Raw genomic sequence first — 20,472 nt, 5'->3', positions numbered from 1 at the left:
GATCTATCCGCCTCATGGTCGGCCGATGTATGAGCAAGCAGCGCCCCTAGTGGACAAGACGGAATGATGCGCCGTCAGGAGTGAAATGGCAGGAAATGTACAATGTCATTAAATAAATGACAGAAATAGAACAATCAGAAGTAATATAATTGCTCCATTATTCATTTAAGTAAACATTTTTCTTCACATTTTAAATCGTCAATTTACCGATGTATTTTTAAAACCTTTTAATTACTTTCCCTTTTATATTTTCATTCAGTACTTTTTAAAAATACCCTTCTTGCCCTTGAATGGCCTTTATTGACAGCTACCAGATAGGAACAAGTGGGAAAGACACGCACCAAAGGTCACAAGGTCAGGAATTGAATCCAGGACGGCTGCGTTGAGGACCACAGCCCCTGTATTTTGGGCACCCACTCCATCACTACACCACGCAACTATAACTCTGTGGGAGAATATATATATATATATATATATATATATATATATATAGTGGCTAAAATTTAGCTCCAACATGTATTTGAGTCTTCATATGCCTTGCCATCATATCGCAGTAACAAAATCCAATGCATTTTGTGTAATAGAGAAACACTAAAGAGCAGACATCTTTCATATTTGAACCCCTTTACTCTGATACCACAAAAAAATAAAGCAGTCAGTTGCCTTCAGAGATCAGCTGTAGGTGAACATTTGAAACCTTGCAGCAGGGGTATTCAACCCCAATCATCAAAGTCCTGCTGCTTTTCAATGTGTCCCAGAGCTTCTCAGCTGAATCAAATGACTGAATTACTTCCTCAATATGCCGTTGTTACCCAGCGTCCTGATAATTACCTAATTATTTGACTTAGGTGTGTTGAAGAAGAGACGCATCTAAAAGTTGCTGGAACAAGGACGCTTAGAAGAGTTGATAAGTACTGTAGATGGATGAGTCCTGTTTGAGGCTGTAAAAAATTCAAGACTTGGGAAAACATTCAAACCCCAGCAGGACAAGGTACCCTGAATGTACAGTCAGACACAATAAAATGCTGTTTATAATGTATTAGAATGATCCTGTCAAAACCAAGCCATAAATCCAACAGAGAATGTGACTTAAACACTGTCTCTACATTCAATCTGATGGAGCTACCACTATTTTGCACAGAAGAATGTGCAAAATGTCTCTAGATGTGCAAAGCTGTTGAGGCATAGACACAAAAACTTGCAGCTGTGCCTACAGCAAAATGAAACTACAAAAATATTTACTCAAGAGGGCTTGGAAAAAAAGTGCCATACTTTCCTACATCACAAACATGCAGCACATTTAAATTTTATGCCATTCTCAGTTGTATTTTCTTTGAAAATGAGTGATACTTTTAACTGCAGTATTTTTAATAAACCTGCCATTACTGTACAGTCTCATTGTTATATTTTACCTTGTGTCACTTTGCTAAGAGTAAAATATATTTCTATTACAGTATACTCCAGTTTGTGTTGGTTTATCATACAATTTCATTTACAAACATTGAATTCTGTGTTTGTAAGGTGACAGAAGACACTCAGGGGCTTTCAGTACTTTTCTAAGGTGCTGTAATTTTGTTTTACACTTCAGCATGCTTTACTATCCTTTGAGTAAAACCTGTTTACTCAAAGTTCAACAATGATTACGGTGGGATGTAAAAGAAAATGCATCATGACAACAGCCACACTTCTTTGAGGAAGGAAGCGATATACAGATAAATCTGATTTTCTTAAAGTCCCAAAATGCAGGCCCTCAAATCTCCAAAATCTTATAAAGCATAACACACAGGAAATATAAAGAAACCTCTTCATCTTGTACATTAGGAATAAACAAAGACATCAAATGGGCTGTGTGGTGCTGCTGTTCTTTGCTCTGTTGCCTAAATGCAAGATCAAAATTCTTTTAAACAAGGTGGGGTGTGGAAGTAGATGTTGGAAGGTTCAGAAATTTCCAATAAGCTCAAACGAGTTGATTGTTCTTATTGAATCCTCAACAGGTTTTGTAGAAATGGATCGCATCTCATTTCAACAAGACAAAATATTACAGCACAGTGCTGGATGTTAGATCAGTCAGTCTACAAACCCGTCACTCATTATAGAATTGAAACATAAAATGCATCCCTATTTTCTCTCCAATTAATTCTTATTCCTTCACATTTTAGTTAGTGCATGTAGTATTTAGAGACTGGTCAGAATCAGACTACAAAGGAGAAAGCAATGCAAATTCTGAAAATATAAAAAATAGAAAAAACTGCAGGGTTATTTTTGCACCATATCTTAAAAGTAAAATGACATTTGCATACTTTAAGGAATACCCCAGCTTATAGATGACTGGCAAACATAATTTCTGTTGTAGTTAGGAAACTCGCTGTTTTTTCCCGCTTTCAAAGGCCAGGCTTGTGCTTCAAGATAATGAACCCAAACTAAAAGATTTGTATGAAAAATGGAGGGGGAAACAACAACAACAAAAAAAACAGGCAATCGCTTTAAAAACCTGACATGCCTACAGAACGTAAAATATGTGACACCAGTAAATGCACAAAGATGCAAGAGGAGAGAGTATAGGAACATAGTTTATTCCAATTGAAAACATTTAAAAGGAGAAGGCTATGTAAAAATCATTATTTTTCATGTTTGAATGAGGTTCAGGCAACAATGGTTGAAATGAAACATACAAAAAGAGAAATATGGCTAAAATACTGTAAATTAATAACCATTTCCACCCTTCTCTAGGGTGACGCAAGAACAGTTTGTCACCCACCCAAATCCTCCCCCAACCTGACAACACATGCAAATCAGTTGACACTTATCTTAAAAACAGCAGTTCATAATTAATCTTAAATATATAATAGTGTATTTTTTCTTGTTACTTAATCATATACTTAGTGTTTGCTTTAAAAAGTGGGCCGTGGAACTATACAGGCCCTCTGATTTTTCACAACATCGGCACTTGTTAAGAGTCTGGCTTTACAAAGAAAGGGGATTGGCACACATTGTACAGAATTTACATTTGGTATACTTAAAAAAAAAAAAAAAGCATTACTTTCAATTTGTACACCACTACACAAACTTAACTGTTGATTTAACAACAAAGAAAAAGTTATTTAAAGTGGTCCACGTGTTAAGGTGTATAAACCTTATAAAAGAAAACTGAACAAGAAGCAAAGATAGCTTTTAATAATAATCACTGTACGTCCAATCCTCTGACCAGGACGCAGCTCAAGCTTAAACAATTGTGTATACACACACACACACACACCCACACACACACACCGCAAAGTACCAACAATGCTTGAATGGACATCTACGTTAACAAATGCAAGCCCACTGCAGTGTTGTAGCTTCAATGTGGCAGGACAGTCCACAGTCCAATCAAAAAAAAAAAGGATAGTGGGAAAATGGTGTATGTAAACACTCAGCAGAATCATCCTCCTCTTTATTCACTGCTCTGACCAATATTGGGCCTGTTTAGTACCTTTACTTGGTAAGCACTTCAATAAATAGACTAATACTGAGGCTTCTTCTGGGGAAAAAAGGTAATCTTTTAAAAAACGCATCAATAAAATGTATCAAAGTGTTGGGTCAGATTCAAAAACATTTTTGATGTATGTTTTTGGCACCGTCTTTGTACTGGATTGTCAACTAAACCACTTCTGAAAATGTTTCACACATGTAGAACAAAGCAAAGCAGCAGTCTGTGCGAAAGGATTCAAAAGGAGTGACCCAGCTGCTCTGATAACTGTCAGCCACGTTACTTTCACTGCTGGCCCCTTTTGAAGTCTAGTTGGAAATCTGACAGCCTACAATTTAATCTTTACAGAGTCCCACCAAGTTTGCGTGACAACTGATCAAACGGAGGACAGGCCACACACATTGTTTAGAGGTGGTACGCTGAAATTTGGGAGAACAGCATGTTTCCTGAAAGTCATGGACTTTACAAAATCATCATCATCCAGAGTGACACATACTGGTTGTTCCAAACAATGCAAAAGCCTGCTATGTGCTTATGTTAGTCATTCACCAAATTAACTTGCGACTTTGAAAGAAACTATGAACATGATTATTATTATTATTTTTTTTTTTTAGCATCATGCATGGAAATATCTAGAGCCAAAGAAATACTTTTAGCTCTGAACCAATCTTTTAAAAAAAGCAAGGGGCAGGGATGTGGCACTCGGGGTTTTTCATGAAAAATTTCCAAACTACTCTGAAATTCCTATATTTTTCCGGCAGCTTTGATGACATTCCAGACATCTAAAGTGTGCAGCATTTTCTGTAAGTTGTTTAAGGTTGTTTTAACTTGACTCTAGAGCCATAGTTACTAATCTTAAAGTTATTTTAAAAATGTGCTATGTAGACCTTAAATCTGAAATTGAACAGCCCTTAATTTGTCAGATATTCAGAGCAGTTTTCCTTTTGATGTCACAGAATAAGCGCTGAAATGTACATTATCTTTATTCTACAGTCTTTTTGGGTTTTTTGATTTAACCGTTTTCCAAACTTGTAAAATGATTAAATCAAATCATTCTCTAATCGACCTCTATTCAAGACTGTGTAAAAATCTAGAAAATTTGCCAAAAATGTTCATCCCTTGAGTATTTCACAACATAAATTGGTTGAAAAAAACAAAAACACAAAAAACAAAGCATAGTACAGTCAACTTCACTTCATGAAGGTTCCAACTTCTCAATAATAAAAGACAAGAAAATCTTAACTGTTCTTTCATAAGACCCTCCCAGCTCTTTGTGTTTCTAAACAGTGTGAGGAGCAAATTATCTTAGCCCTTCCAACAAGGGATCAAAGTTAAAGTCAAAGATGGAAATACTGCAGATGTAAAGGCAAATGCACGTTATGGAAAACAATGAAGGTCAAAAAGACCTTTGCGGAATCTCATCAGAATTACTGGACGGTACAGTCCAACAGGTAGGACACCAAATGGACCTTGAGGAAACTCCTCCTTCCTTTTCATTTAAAATCAAAAACTAAACAAGTGGACTGTGGCCAGACTTCCTACAGGAGCGACACCATTCCTCCTCCCTGAACTCAGTTCAGCCGTCCAAAACCCCAACCCACCCCGGTCATCAATTGCACCTTTAGCTCTTTTTGTATAGTCATTTGAGCTCAATCAGATCTGCTAGGAGTAGCCCTTGTGATGAAAAAGTTATGAAAACTCACCTGAATTACATTGTGAAGACAAAAATAGCAATCACAAATCTTAGAGAAGTATTTCAACAGCTACCCGGAAAAACACACGATATGGGATTTGTACCAATAGCCAACGCACATCCTTATAAATTTTCCCCAAAATCTGCAAGAATCTTTAAAACAGCAAATATTTAACCATAAAGTTTTCTTTTTTTTTGTCTGTTTTGATTTGCATAAAGCACAAACCTGACATGGAAACACTATTTTCCCAAATCAGCAATTACGTCAAAACCGACCCGCAAAAACTAAACATGACGCATCATCAGAAAGATAGAACACTTGTCCATAAAATAGTTTGGATATTTTACAGCAGTATAAAAAATTTTTTTCCATTAACAAAGCTGGAAAAAAATGATCAGAAATAAAATTTGGAATACTGAGTCAACAGAGCTGTGATAAATAATTAAAAAAAATACCCTATTTGATCACTGTGTGTTTATTTTGGCAAAAAAAAGCCCCATGAATGTTCAGGACCAACGGAAGCTTAAATCAGCAACCTAAAAGCTGTAGTTCCCTGACATCTTACCATGGTAGTGATCTGGAATAACCATTGCATTTAAAATGGAAACAAAAGAAAACATGATTTCAATTACATGACCAAACATGATTTCAACTACATGACCAATTCAAACTTTGACATTTAAAAAATGCCACTGACAAACATGGGGATCTGACCCAATTGATTTTAACATCAGATCCTTAATCTCTTTTCTCAATATGGAACATTTAAAGAATGTACATTACACTGGTGACAAAATAATATATATTTTTTAAAATGATCAATCCCAGCTAGTTTGAAGTTGGCAATGTGAAAACTCAAATAGTAATAAATACCACTAGTGTTATCACTGACTATTTGCAGAATTGAGAGTTAAACAAATTGAGACTTTTTCTTATGTACTCCTTTGAGTAGTCATCTTCATTATAATTAACAGACCCATATTAGAAATAATAGGCTCAAGAAGTTAACATTTCTGAATATATCTAAAGTGAAGAGTGAACATTTAGTCATCTTTGTAACAGCCCTCACTCTGCGTGGGCAGCATCAAAACTTTATTTACATTCAATAGAGCTTATCTGCTCTGGTGGAAATCAGGGTGATTAAAAAGAAAAGAAAATAAAACAATTGGAGTTCCAGGGAACTAAGTACCTGACTGCACCTCAGCATTGCCTAGTTGCACTATTTCAAAATTAGTCATCCTTCGCAGATAAGCAGAGTCCAGTAATCTGCAGCCTGGTGTCACAAACCCATGCTGTAGTGTGTAGCATGCATGAGGAGCCCTTTGTCCACAAAGGCTTGTTCTACCCAGAGATGCCCCTTCCCACTCCTGCCTACCTCAAACACTAAAAAACAAATGATAATGTAGTGTAAAAAAAAAAAGAAAGAGCCAAACAGAGAGCCAAGAGGTGTGCCGGAGGCATCCAAAAAGAGGACAAAAGTGTTCTTTTTAAATGTGTTTCATTTGTGACTGTGCAAGACCAGCAGTTAGTAAAAATCACAAAACAGAAAAATTATATCTTTAAATTGCCAACAAACCAAACAGCCGCATGAAGAGAAGGAGCAAAAAGGGATAAGCGTCGGTCTGGTAAAGAATGAAGCATTGCTCGTCTCTTTGTGCAGCAGTGTGTTTCATGCAGGTGTACGTCTCTGGAGGGTAATTCCTGCACCAAGTGTGACTTGAGAGGCCGGCGCCTCGCTCGCGGATCCTCCCTTCACACCAAGTTGTACTCTTTGAGATTGAGCTGCAAGATGGTGTCTTTGACAGCTGCGAAGACGAAGCGGATGTTCTCTGTGTCGGTGGCACACGTGAAGTGAGAGTAGATTATCTTGTCACTGTCAGGGTTCAAGTCCACAAACATCTTCAGGATGAACTCCCGACCTGCCTGAGCATCCCGCTGAGGACCTGGGAAAACAACAACCATCTCATGATTACGCTCAATCTGAATGTTTTTTTATTTTCATAGACACAAGATAATTTTGTCTTTTTGTCCATTTTTTGGCAAAATAATCAACATGGGAATCAATTTGAAAGCCTTAAAAGCAATAGAGAACAAAAGTAAAAAGTTTAGATAAATGTGTACATAGAGATAATTTACAGCAGTGAGTCTGTGAAAGAATGTGCGTATACAGTGAACCCTCGTTTTTTGCGGGGGTTGTGTTCCAAAAAGAACCTGTGATAGGTGAAATCCGTGAAGCAGTTACCTTTATTTTTTACAATTATTATACAGCATAATTAAATACTCTACATTGAAACCAAAGAACAAAACCTGTTTTCAGGACCAAGCTTTTTTTTTAACAAATAGAACACTTTCTTACAAATAACTACAGTAAAATAATCATTTTAATCATCAATACGAAGTAGGCCTACACTAGGAAAAAATTGTGACTCGCGTATTTCACTGTGCCTCCGACTGTGACGCTGCTGCTTCACTCCGCTCTGTAGTGTCTTTTTCTTCTGAAGTCTGTGGTGCAGGTGTGTTTTTTCGAGAAAAGAACATAGTTATCGGTAGTTGTTGTTGCTTTTTTTTCTTCTGGGCAAAAATATTTGCCAAAATTTGCCAAGCTGCATTACCTATATTTAAAGACCGTGACGTTATTGGCACGTTACGGTATATAGAGAAGAAGCGCGGAGTCTGTTTAGCCAATCAGGACGCAGAACACAATGCACTGTGAAAAAAAACCGCACAGAAAAATCCGCGAAGCTCCGAGGCCGTGAAAGGCGAACCGCGTTACAGCGAGGGTTCACTGCACTTTAAAAATTAATTTAGTATTGTAGCACACACAACAACCACTAGGTGTCACTCAAAACTAAAAAAAAAAAAAAAGATACACGAGCAGTTCAAAGGTGAGAAAAAGATCACTTGAACATTTTATTTATAATAAATATAATTCATAATAGAGAACAAAAGTAAAAAGTTTAGATAAATGTGTATATAGATAATTACAGCAGTGAGTCTGTGAAAGAATGTGCGTATACGTTTAAAAATTTATTTTGTATTGTAGCGCACATAACAACCACAAGGTGTCACTCAAAACTAAAAAAAAAAAAAAAAAAGATACATCAGCAGTTCAAAGGTGAGAAAGAGCACATCACTTGAACATTTTATTTAGCGACACTAAATCTGTGCTAATGTGAAAAAAGTGAAATGTGAAGTAATCAGATTACCATCAAACTCTGGAAAATAGTCGACCAGGTGAGAGAACATGATTTTCTCCTCCAGCAGGTCTTTCTTGTTGAGGAACAGAATTACAGAGGAGTTCTGGAACCAGGGATATGTGATGATGGTCCTGAACAGGGCTTTGCTCTCCTCCATACGGTTCTATCAGGAAACAGAGTTACAAATTCATCTACTGGGTGACCGTCACTTGTGCCACCTTCTATGAATTATACATCTGTGCATCTTCTTGGATAAGGTAAATATAAGCCATTATATTTAACCTTGCCAAGGCTACTAAAAAAGCTGAGAAAATCTAATGGAAATTATTCATTCATTTTCAACAGCTCCTCTTCCAAGACTGCCCTAGATGTAGCTTAATCTGGGGAATATAGATTTAGAATCTTACCACAATATCTTGTGATATTTATTCTGATAAAAATAAAAAAATATGATTAAAAAAGGAAGTATTTGCAATTTATTTGCGGTCTTTTTAAGCAACTGTATCGCCCTAGAATCGCTAATGGATCTTACAAGAATGTTGTATCGTTTTGAAACATACCCTGGAATAAACATCCTTTCAACTCTCGGTCTGACTTTCCTAATGCGTTTCTTGGTCTTCATGATGCCATTTTTTCATAAATGTTCACTAACAAACCATTCAACTTTTCAAAAAAACATCTAAATTTATATATTACCGTAGATTAAATTAGGCAGAGTTGAAGTTTTTTGTTTTTTTAATGGCACCATTTTGTGATTGTCTTATGAAATATATGAATATGATTTAATTAAAACATTTTACTGCAAGAAAAAAAATCTAAAAATCCAGAGCAGCTGTGACAAAAGAGGGAGCGTTGATGTTTTACCTCATTGTCGGACTCCACCAGAACCTGGTCGTACTCGCTGAGCGCCACCAGAAACATGATAGAGGTGACGTTCTCAAAGCAATGGATCCACTTCCTCCTCTCTGACCTCTGACCCCCAACATCCACCATCCTGATAGAAGAGGATGGGGTAGATCAAATGGAAACACATGACACAGAATTACAATCAATTCTATGTCTAGATGTCATTAATAAGGCTCTGATAGTAAAATAGTAGATAATAAATTGTTTTAGTAAATTGAAACATTTGAAATGCAGAATGCCGTGTCTCTTAATGAACAATTTAATATAATAATGCTCAGAGGTGGCAGGAATGATTGAAAAGTGTTATAAGAGAGAACCCAATGAAACAATTTAGTAAATAATTAGGGTTAAATCAGAATATAGGGGTTGGATTTTTGGAAGAAAACTGAGTTAAGTTGAATTTTTTTACTCAGTAGACAGGTGGCCACATTATGAGAACATCACTACAAATCCCTGATTTCAAAACCCAGTATCATATGAATCCTGCAAACCAAACATCCTGTTTTAACAATGAAGATAAACAAAACTAATGACCAGAATCTCTGAAATAAAATAGTGTGGACAGAGCAAATCCTCCCTTGGATTAAGAAAAACTAGCAACATAGACGTAAAAAGTGTATATACAAGCAACAGAAAGCAACACTTATAGATTTTAAAACGTTTACATTTTGATTATAATGCAGCACTCCTCGACTCGGGTTACTTTGTATTTGTTTTAGATATTGCTTTAATGCGTCTTTTAAAGTGAAACCAAGTGAAAGGACTTCTAACATGAACTACTGGTTTTAAATAAAATCAAACAAAGTAGCAAAAAGCCATCTTTTTCCTTTAAAGGGGATTATTATGCGTTTTCCATGTACATAGTGTCATTTAATAGCACAATTAAGTAACTATATTACCTTCACAATAAATATTCCATCTATATAAAACATGGCTTCAAAATTTTTTTTATATCAGGCTAAAAGAAATATGTAAATTTTATATAATAACTCCCCTTTTATTATGGGGTACCAAGCTAAAACTCACCGTTTGCACCATCAAACTATAAAAGGTAAACTGACCAGAAAAAGCAACAGTACAGATAAAATCAAGTTCCTCCAAAAGTCAGCCCAAAAATAAAACCCCTTCATAGAAGACCTCCGTTCCCGCCTCGAGAAATGACAAGTGACCTACTTAGCTCCATAAGCTCCCCTATGTTAGCCAAACCACATGTTCTGTTACGTTTAACGCTAATTAAGAATGAAGGAAGCCATCCTAATGGAGATTCTTGTCAAAACAATTGCAACCATCTCAGTCAATTGCAAGCAGAGCCAGTTTAGACCCACAGGGAGTGTTATTCTTCTAGCTATGCATCAGCTAAAGAACACCTCATCATGCATCAAACCGGCCATGTAATTAACAGCAAGAATGTGACAACACATCACTAATAAATCACTAATATTAAATCTGAATCAACTCCTTTCTCCCATTAAAACCCACCTCAATCTAAATCCTCAAAGCCTACAGCACAAAACTGATGTCATTGAGAGTATTCAGCGATTCACCGCCAACGGCAGCACAGTCGAGCAGAGAAGAGCCTGTCAGCTAAGCTGCAGCGAGGTTGCTGGAAACCTCTTGAACGCAGCCTTATTGCGACCAGAGTTATTTCTAGCTGTGCCGAACGTGGGAGGGGTCTGACACGATTGCTTCCTATCGATTTGCAATCGCTCTTCTTCCCTTCCTCCTTCAAAAATAAAAAAAAAGGAAGTTACTCCCAAAAAAAACATAAAAAATGTGAGCCATATTAGCTCCTATGATGCGCCCTAAACTTTAAAACATTTCTTATTGAGAAATTCACTTATTTCTCTATGTAGACTTGATTATTTGATCAATTTAGCGATTAAAGTTTGGTTATCCAGTTTTTCTTTTTTTTAAATATTTGGCACAAACAAGACAGCCAAGTGATTAGGATGCATAAAACAAACACAGTCCAGATTTTGGCTCTATTCTGGTCAGGCCTCCTGCTTCCCAACTATTATTCTGCCTTCTCTGACATTCCTCATCTTCAATGCATTAATTAGACACAAACCTTCAAAGATCAGCATCAGAATTCACCATTCCACCAACAAGAAGCTCTTAGACAATGAAATTACAATATCCAAAAATAAGTAATCAGATGAACCAAACTGTAAATTCAATTCAAACATTTTTTATTAATCTCAAACGGAGAATAAATTATGCTGTAACTCATTAATTCATGGTTCTTCAAAAAGTTGATATAGACCCTGATGGCAGTGGGCAGGAAGGATTTCCTGTAGCAGTCAGTATTGCAGCGGCTCTGAAAAAGCCCGGGAACATGGCAACCGAGTCAGTAGAAATGCTGTATTTGTAACTACCTTATTTAACAAAAGTGTTGCTAAATGAACCAGAAAGGATTTATTTTTATCAGATCTCTCTTTCAAAGTGAGGTAGTTGTTAGTCGTAGGTATCTTATCTACAATAGTTAAAAGTTTATTGGTTTAGAAGAAGTGTATCATTGTGCCTTAAAAAACTTTAAAATGTTATACCAATTTTACCAAAAGTTATATTGGTTAAAATTCTTATTAAATCTTCACTGTCTAGTCTACACAATATCATTCATAGTCGTGGAGACACTGTAGTTTTCTGTTATTAAATGTGATGAAATTCGAAGTGAACGTTGTCTTCTACCTGAAAATGATGCTTTGCAAGTCGAAAGGGTATTCTATAATCCCAGTGGTTGGGACTCGAACCCTAAGTATGTCCTGTTGGGTTGGTAGATAGGACGCGTCGGAGATACGACCCAGATCACTTAAATAGCTAAAGGAAGAAAGAAAGTGGAAATAAAAACAAGAGAGAGAAAGGAAAAAGAGTAAAGCATCACAGCAGATTAAACACCTTAAAATGTGAGTTCAGATATACTGACAGAGGACCATTTTCAAGAGGATAAGGAGTTAGAGTTCCACTTCCTAAGACATACAGCTTTATCTTTGATGGCAGCTCCCAAAGACAAACCAATTAATTGATCTTGCCTGCTAATTTTTACAGACAGTCTTTCGGAGCCACCATTGGGAATTTGTTAGTGTCGAGCCTGTCCCTGCAGTGGAGGGTGGATGGAGAAGGTGGTAAAGTTTCCCATTGGCTCACCAGTCGTTTTACAGTTCGTCGGCCTTTACTGGCAGCACTCAGAACCAGTACCTGAATAGAATATTCTCCAGGTCAAATGGGTATTCATGGATGCCAGTGGTGGGCACTCGAACCCGCAGCACATCCTGCTGGCTGGGCACATACTCTGGTGCCGCTATTCGTCCTAATCCCTCAAGGTAACTGCGAGAATGCAGGGAACATATGACACAAGCGCAGATGTGGACAAACTAATCCGTGTCAACATTACAGGCCGATTCCAGTCGACTTCAACAAGAACTGCTGTCATTCAGAACGGACACATATGAATTACTTAGATGATTATTTCACTTGTATAGATATTGCAATCCAACTATGAATTAGATGAGTCTTTTTTCCAAACTTAGATCTTCCTAACAGAGCCAAATGAGGCTAATTTACATTTGATTCAAATAAATGCCATTTTTAGTTTCTCTCATCTGCCATAAATGTTTTCCCTCCTTCCAGAACTGTCCGAAAAAGTGTAATTAATTACAGTACATAGCACACAGACATACTATTTGGTTGAATCAGAGAGCTGGTACTCTCTCCTACGATCGTAAGCCTCCTTGATCCCGGGATCGGTCCAAAGCGTCTTTATCGCACTGATGTACGGCTCTTCAAACGTCGACACCTTTTCCACGTCCACTTCCCTCACCAGAAAGGCGTTACTCTAAAAATAAATAAATAAAATCAACAATTAATCATAGTATATAGGACTTTAAATTTTGCTGTCTTCATAGCATTTTCCTACATTCATAGATGTCAAGAATTTTAAGTTAAGTAGCTATCACAACATTTTGACATAGAATAAGGTAAATTTTTAAGTTAAATCAATTTGGGTGCAATGGCCTTTCTTTGCAGTAGATTTTGTTATGTTAAAATTTTTAAATATTGTTTGTTGAGATAAGAATCAGTTGTGTAAACCGCTTGATCTGTGTGGGACTGTTTCAGGACAAAAATAAAAACATAAAAATTACAAACAAAGTGGCAAATGTTTTGTAAATAATTTGTAAGCAACTGTAGGAAAATATTGTCAAACACTAACATTAAATATGGAGCAGCAGATTTAAAGGTAAAGGGCTATTTTGCTGTTTTTAAGAGACTGGGAAACTATCACATGATCTGACCGTGCAGATTGATTTATAAAGACAATATATCCCTTACAGCTGTATGAAACTGTCTTGAAAGGAAATTAATTTGAATCTGAATGAAGCAGATTTACACAAAAAGTCTAATTATGATAGTCAACCAGGGACCACAAGTCACATCTGTGCAGTTTTGCACAGATCTACTGATTGTGGTTACAAAAAAAAAAAAAAATCCCATTTGTACGGCTGACCTTGTTCTCGTCAATCTCCAAGGTGATTTTGAGGGTCTCAGTGGCACGGATCATGGCCTGCATGGAGGTGAAGATGTTCTGGTAGACCAGTTTAGTATAGCTCTTTTTGTCTTCATCTGAGTAGCCTGCCCCGTGGATTATCCTCATCTGTTTGATGAAAGTGCTCTTGCCACTTTCACCTGTCCCTATAAGACAAGACAATACAAAAAAATCACTAATCAACTACTGGAAAACATCACAAATTTGACTTCACATATTTTTAGTGAAGTAATAGTGGCTAAAACCAAAATAACGTAATAGTGGCTAAAAGTGCCGGGCTACGACTGGGAATGTTTAAAAAGAATGTGGTTCTAGTTTTTCTGCAAACATGAGACAGAGGAATTAGTGTGTAGGATGAAATCCATTAGAAGATGCAAATAGAAAGAACATTTATAATTACTCCACCTATTTAACAGTTACTTAAAATACAACTTATTGACAAGTCCTTTGTTTGAAATGTATAAAACATCAAAGCTAATACTTCTTCTACATTAATATCTGTTACTTGTTAATGATCATTTCCAAAGTATTTTTTTAAACCCAACTCCGATTATAAATAGGTGTGTTTGCAACAAACTGGTCTAGTCTGTCCACCCACACCTCAGTGCTGACGATGGGTCAAACTGAAGAAAGCTACACTAGTGTGTGCCGGGCATTGATCCAAACTGCAGTGAATCTCTTTCTGGCCATCAAAAAAACAAAAACAAAACAGGGACTCACCCACTTCACTTAATATACAAAAACAAACAAAACAAAAAAAAGGCCTGTCATGTTAAAAAATTGCTCAAAGATCAATAAACTTTACTTTCTAATAAACATTTAACACTGGAGCTGGAAGATATTTTAAGTATCCAAAATAAACAGCAGAAACGACAAAATAAATTAAGTCTCTGTAGACATAATTGTTCTTTAAAAAAAAAAAAAGAGCTAGTTGAGGCCAAAGCACCAGACTGAAGATCTTTTTAATCCAATTTTTGGTAAAAGGGGAAAACAGAAAGAAAAAAAACAATCCTGGACATGGAAATTTTGAGTCATTTTAATTTCTCATGCGATTAATTAATTTATTGCGACAGGCCTCCTTCATTCATGTGGATTTGACATAAAACTCAAAGTAGTATTTAATGGATCGATACTCAAAAATCAATGATTTCTGAAGAATATCAATAAATATCGTAGAATCGATAAAATTACACTGCCCTAGTAAATAAGTGGTATATCAGTCCATGTGTCCAGCACAAAGAATTAAGATTACAATAAATGCCCAACCCAAACAGGGTCTGTTTCATCAAAGCAGAATTATTTGCTGTAGCTCAGATATTAACTGGTATAGCTGATATTAAAAAGGTTTTAGTAAGAATGCGGTCAAGTTTTCTATCAGTTTCCTATTTAGAAAGTCAGTATTTCAGAAATTGTGTGAATTGTATTGAGTCCATCTTTTCATAACAATTTACACTTGTTGGAGCACGTTTTCTGCAGAAAAACAGCAGCGGCTGATAAGATAACAGAATGTGTGCTGTGCTGACTAGGCGTCCTAAGACGAAAAGGTTAAAATGTTTTCCAAGGACATGAAGACAGGAGTGTACAGTGAGGGAGTGCTGCGTGCCCTGCAATGGTTCTAACCAGACAGAATCTTTAACTGAGAAAAGCAGGTCAGGCAACATCGGAGTTTCCTTTCCAGATTGAAGTTGTTAACGCTGGGTCTACAGGGCCAAGACACTATTAGATATCCCACTTCCTATTTTATTAAAGAGCTCAATCGAAGAAATAGAAGAGAGAATTGCCACTGGTTTTTAAGGACTCAAGAGTCAGGAAAACACTGTGTATATATATATATATATATATATATATATATATATATATATATATATATATATATATAGTCCTTACTCAATATTAGACAAGAAAACATAGGGCAATGGGAAATATGCATTATCCCAGATTAATTTCTAAATTCACTAGAGCTCAAGAGCAAAACGTGTAGCTTGCAGAGTACAAAAAGGCCCTTTTTGACTAAGATTTAGAAATTCCTTGAACACTGTCACTTTAATAGAAAACTAAACATCCCTATACATCTGCAGTCTGCTAATATACCTTGAGCATTTCTCTACCATCTAGTATTTAGAGAAGGATGGTTCATTTTACACTCTGCATAGACAAACTAAAGAGTGTTTACCTTGCAGTGGATTTGAGTTTTGCATGTATGATCAGTTTAACTCAATGTAACTGCTGCCAGCCTGAAATAGCAAGCAGAAGCTTTTGTAATGGACAAGCAACTATAAACTCATTGGAGCGACTCCTGAGGGGTAATGCTAGTTCCCATAGCAACTCCATCACCATACTTCTAAAAATGTGGCAGAAAACACCAGCTGATCAGCCACAGCTTGTATTCAGAGAGCTCAGGTTTAACTTTTTTCATTTTTTAACAAAAAACATCCTCAACCAGTGCTTCCGTCACTCAAAAGAAATTTATGGCAGTTGGGAAAACTAAGCTCCCACCCATACAGAGAAAGTTTTTGCCATTTAACCGATCCACGTCCGCATGGATCCGGCGTTTTGGGAAACCACAAACTAGAATTTCTTACAAACCCAGAGTGAAAAAATTTCAAAATGGCAGTGTCATGTTTCAGTGTATACATGCGAGCCACATCTTTTTTGTGGCTCGCATGTACAGTACCTCACTCTCACAAATAAACATGCCACCAAATTTGTTAAAATCAAAAAATGTGATGCTTTATTAGAGTGGTTTTATTATGATAATTTAAAATAAGGAATTTTGTTTGCAAGTGCAAAACCAAGTTGCACCTTACAGCAGCAACTGCTTGGTGAATTCCCACCAGCATTTACTTGAATTAAAGAAAACCATTTGTGGTCATTTGTCTCATGTTTTCCCTTTGACTTATTTGTTGTCTATGAGACATAAATCAGCAAGTTGTTAACCACCAGCTGGATCTAGACTGATAAAATGGTCGCACCCACAAATAGACAAGATATACTTAGGAGGAACAACAGAAAAGTATCCATCCCATTGTGCTGACATGCCTTTCAGATGTATGCAAATAGCTTTAACTTCAGTACTAATCCACAAATAAGTAAAATAAACTGCAAAATTACCCCAATGTGACTATGGTATGGCAGCCGTTGTTTTAATAGGCCAATACATCTTCACAAAAAACAATTGTTGTTGTCAAAATTTAAAAAATATCCTCCAGAGAAAACAGTTGCATATTAGCCAGCTACATTTACTAAGAACTGATCAACTTGGATCAAACAGAAGCAAGATATAAATCAACCAAGTTGAATCAAAGCAAAAGCAAAAGATTTTGAGGTTCTTATCGGCAAATGGGTTAATTTTGACTTAAAACAACACAATCTTCTTATTTTCACATGAGCTAACTATAGAAAAACTACTAGGTCATGCAGCTAATTCATAATAACTCATCTTTAAAGCAAAAACCTGAGCAGCATTACTCTTTCAGCAAAATAAACTTTAAAGTTCAGCATCAACACATGGAAAAAATTGCAAAATAGACAAGAAGGACAAAAAGGAGGCACAAAGGGTGAAAAAGAGGAAGCAAACAGCACTCTGAGTAAATGATTCCTGAGAGCCTATCCAAGCACATCAAACAGGAAGTGATGTCCAAAGAGTTTTAATTACTGCCATAATTAAACAGCAGAGAGTTGGGTCAGATGGCACAGCTGGAGGCCCGACTCGATGTAGAAAAACTTAATTATTGCTGAGTGTCCATTTGTGGGAACTTTTCCCAAGATTATTTTAGGAATTTAAACTTTATTTGCCACCAAGGAGCTTTGATGAGAAGCTATAAAGGATCATGTAGTAGTCTATAGTTTCTGCTGTGCAGGAGCCCCGCTTAACAGTAGCTACACATAAAATGAAATATGGAAAGGTCATTGGAAAAAAACTGCTAAAAATGCTAAGGTGCATTCAGACCAGCCCTATTGAATGAATGTCAAGCACGTTTCCTCAGACAGTGCAGTTTCTTTGGGGAGGTGTCAATGTGCAGTCGATCTTTAGAGTGAACACCGTTCCTCTAAAAACACAAGTCTTGGCCCGCTTCAAGTGAACACCACAGGACAAAACCAAAACAAATCTGCATGTAGCAAGACAGGCAGAAACATTCTTCCATGTTGAGAAAGGATAAATTTAAAACGCCGGTAGAAATATTTTCAAGTGTGAAAGCATATAAAGCTGTTGGTAAAGAAAGAAAAAAGTTTTCTGAGCAATTAGAGCAAAAATGGTTTTGGCATTCATCTGTACAATAGAGCAGTGGTGAAAAAAAATCCAGACAACATACAAGGCACATATGTTGTGCATTCAATGCGTTTCACAATTTCTTTGTGGTACTGTTATAATAACGCTAAACGTGGCAAAAACAATAATTTATTACTCCTTTCTTAGGCACTGATAAAGTCATTGCCACATGATGCAGCAGTCATAGTCTCTCTAACACAAATAGAGCTCTTCAAAATCACTTATTTTTATTACTATTCTTTCAGGACACCTAAAAAAATAGTTTTAGGTGTCTATTGTGGGCGGTCTATTAAAGCATCTATGAGATAATGTGAGATCAAACTATTTCTTCGTTTCAATAGAATCTTAATTTTCATAACACATGAACATTTTTGGCAACTATTCTTTATTCACCTGTTTTGTCTTTTTTCCTCTGGTATTTCCACTCTAGTTTCCTCCCACTCAGTGCTAAAAGAAAATTATTTGCTGTAATAAGAGGGCTTATTTTAACATACTGAACCAAACTATAAGCCTGTGTATTATTATAGAACTTGAAGATAAGTTGTTGGCTAACTCAGTGGACTAACTACAAATATCAAATAGCTTATTATATATAACAATATTTTGATACTGTAATAAAACTCAAAATTATTTACACCACTAACAGGTTTGGATTGAAAATTATTTTTCATTCAACCAACAACTTTGTTTCTGATACATGAGTACTATCAGTTTTGGGAAAAAATACATTTCAATGTAAAATCAATGTCAAAATGTTTATTGGCATTACACCAGACAAATACTTTATCTGTATCACTATAATCTTTAGCTCTGGGCCAATCCAACACAGCAAAATTCCTTCGTGACATAAGAAACATCTTGGTAAAATTAAAAAGATTACATTAACCTAATTCTGCCAGAAGTTTTGGATTTCATTAGTCAAAAACTACAGAAGACAGGTTGATGACTACTGGAACAATAGACCACAGATTAGGAGAGAGAAGGATTGTGTGTCAGCAGCACAGGAGAACCACAGGGGACTGTACTCTCACCATTTATTTTCACTCTGTACACATTTGACTTCCTGTACAAAATACATTCCTGTCGTCTGCATAAATACTCAAATGACTGCAGTCGTATCAGAGAGGACAAGAAGCTGAGAGAGCTGGTTGACTGCTTTGTGTCCAGGTGTGGGAACAATCCCATCTTCAAAGTGAACAAAAAGTAGGTCATTGCAGATTTTAAGAAAAATAGGGCTAAATGTCAAATCCTTTTTCCTTCCTTGAAAAATAAGTGGAAGTGGCTGAGGAGTATAAGTTTGGGGTGCCACGATAAGATCAGTTTCTCGTGCAAGTATCGGTTGATTGAGGATCTCACAAAATTAAGAAAATCTGTGTCGATTTAATGATGTCCCCAATATAAATATTTCTGTGGTCACCTGGACGTCCGGTAAGTCAGCAGTCCTCCCCATGAATGTGTTGGCTATAATATAGCCAGTTGGTGTTTCGTAATATTCTAATTTTCAAAGGCACAGAGTTTCATATTTTTAAATCATAAATTTAAATCTATGTACAAGTTTTCCTTTTTGAAATGAGTGATAAAAAATAAAAATGTTTTATTTTTTTTTAGATAAACTTGTTCTATTGAGTAGGCAGTCCTTTTCAGACTACGGCCCAGTTTATCCTGTGGTGTAAGTGCCAGCTGCTGTTCAACACAGATGACTACTCATGCAAGGCCACAACTTGTTTTCTGACCTTCAAAGTTTTCATAATTTAGTAGCTCCAACAGTCAGTTTGCAATCTGCTAAGCATGCACATTAATAGCCGCTCTGCTGCAAGACTGCACGATGACAGATACACATGATGGCTGCACATGTCAAATCGTCAACATCCTGAATTTGTATAAAAGTTTCAGAATTACTTCAGGTAAAAGGCATTGTGATGAGCTAATATGTATCCATATCTGATCAAATTGACTGGTCATACCGAAAAGTTCCTGTCGCTTAAATGACCAAACAAAATAAGTACAAATATAAATAAAATTGAGTAGGGTTTTTTTTTTTTAAGTAGTAAAAATAACTTAATTTTCACATGGATTTTTAATTTTTTAAACTTGTAGGCAAAGCATTGTAAAAGAATGAATCATAGTATTAAACAATGTGCTGTAGGGGAATAAAAATGCAAATTCAAAATAAAAAATTGGTCTCGATGGCTTTTAACACTATAGAGTTAGTAAGCCATTAAATTATTAACACAGGCACTTATACTTGATATCAAGGATTGGATTTCAGATCTCAAGTTTCAAAATTATTGCTTGGAGCCATATCTTAACTATGGATCTCAAGTGTTAAATAAACTTTTGTGCTCACATGACTCTCCATATTTACCATCACGGGTAACTCATCTGTCTTGGAGCCA

General features: G+C 36.2%; 1 protein-coding gene across 3 annotated transcripts in view; it reads right to left on the bottom strand.

Annotated features, from left to right (window-relative positions):
- Positions 1–2,552: 2,552 nt before the first annotated feature.
- Positions 2,553–20,472, bottom strand: part of LOC116725378 (guanine nucleotide-binding protein subunit alpha-11-like) — a 29,740-nt gene continuing 11,820 nt past the window's right edge. For all 3 annotated transcript variants that reach the window (XM_032571372.1, XM_032571371.1, XM_032571373.1), the window contains exons 3-8: positions 13,768–13,952; positions 12,944–13,098; positions 11,955–12,083; positions 9,225–9,354; positions 8,370–8,523; positions 2,553–7,106 (exon numbers count right to left, since the gene is read on the bottom strand). In XM_032571372.1, the coding sequence (XP_032427263.1) occupies positions 6,916–7,106; positions 8,370–8,523; positions 9,225–9,354; positions 11,955–12,083; positions 12,944–13,098; positions 13,768–13,952 (944 nt within the window). In that variant the 3' untranslated portion in view covers positions 2,553–6,915. The remainder of the gene's footprint in view (positions 7,107–8,369; positions 8,524–9,224; positions 9,355–11,954; positions 12,084–12,943; positions 13,099–13,767; positions 13,953–20,472) is intronic.

Source organism: Xiphophorus hellerii, chromosome 9 (assembly GCF_003331165.1).
Source record: "Xiphophorus hellerii strain 12219 chromosome 9, Xiphophorus_hellerii-4.1, whole genome shotgun sequence".
NCBI lineage: Eukaryota > Metazoa > Chordata > Actinopteri > Cyprinodontiformes > Poeciliidae > Xiphophorus > Xiphophorus hellerii.
The sequence above is the reverse complement of the archived record's forward strand: the minus strand, read 5'-3'. Positions and strand labels throughout refer to the sequence as shown.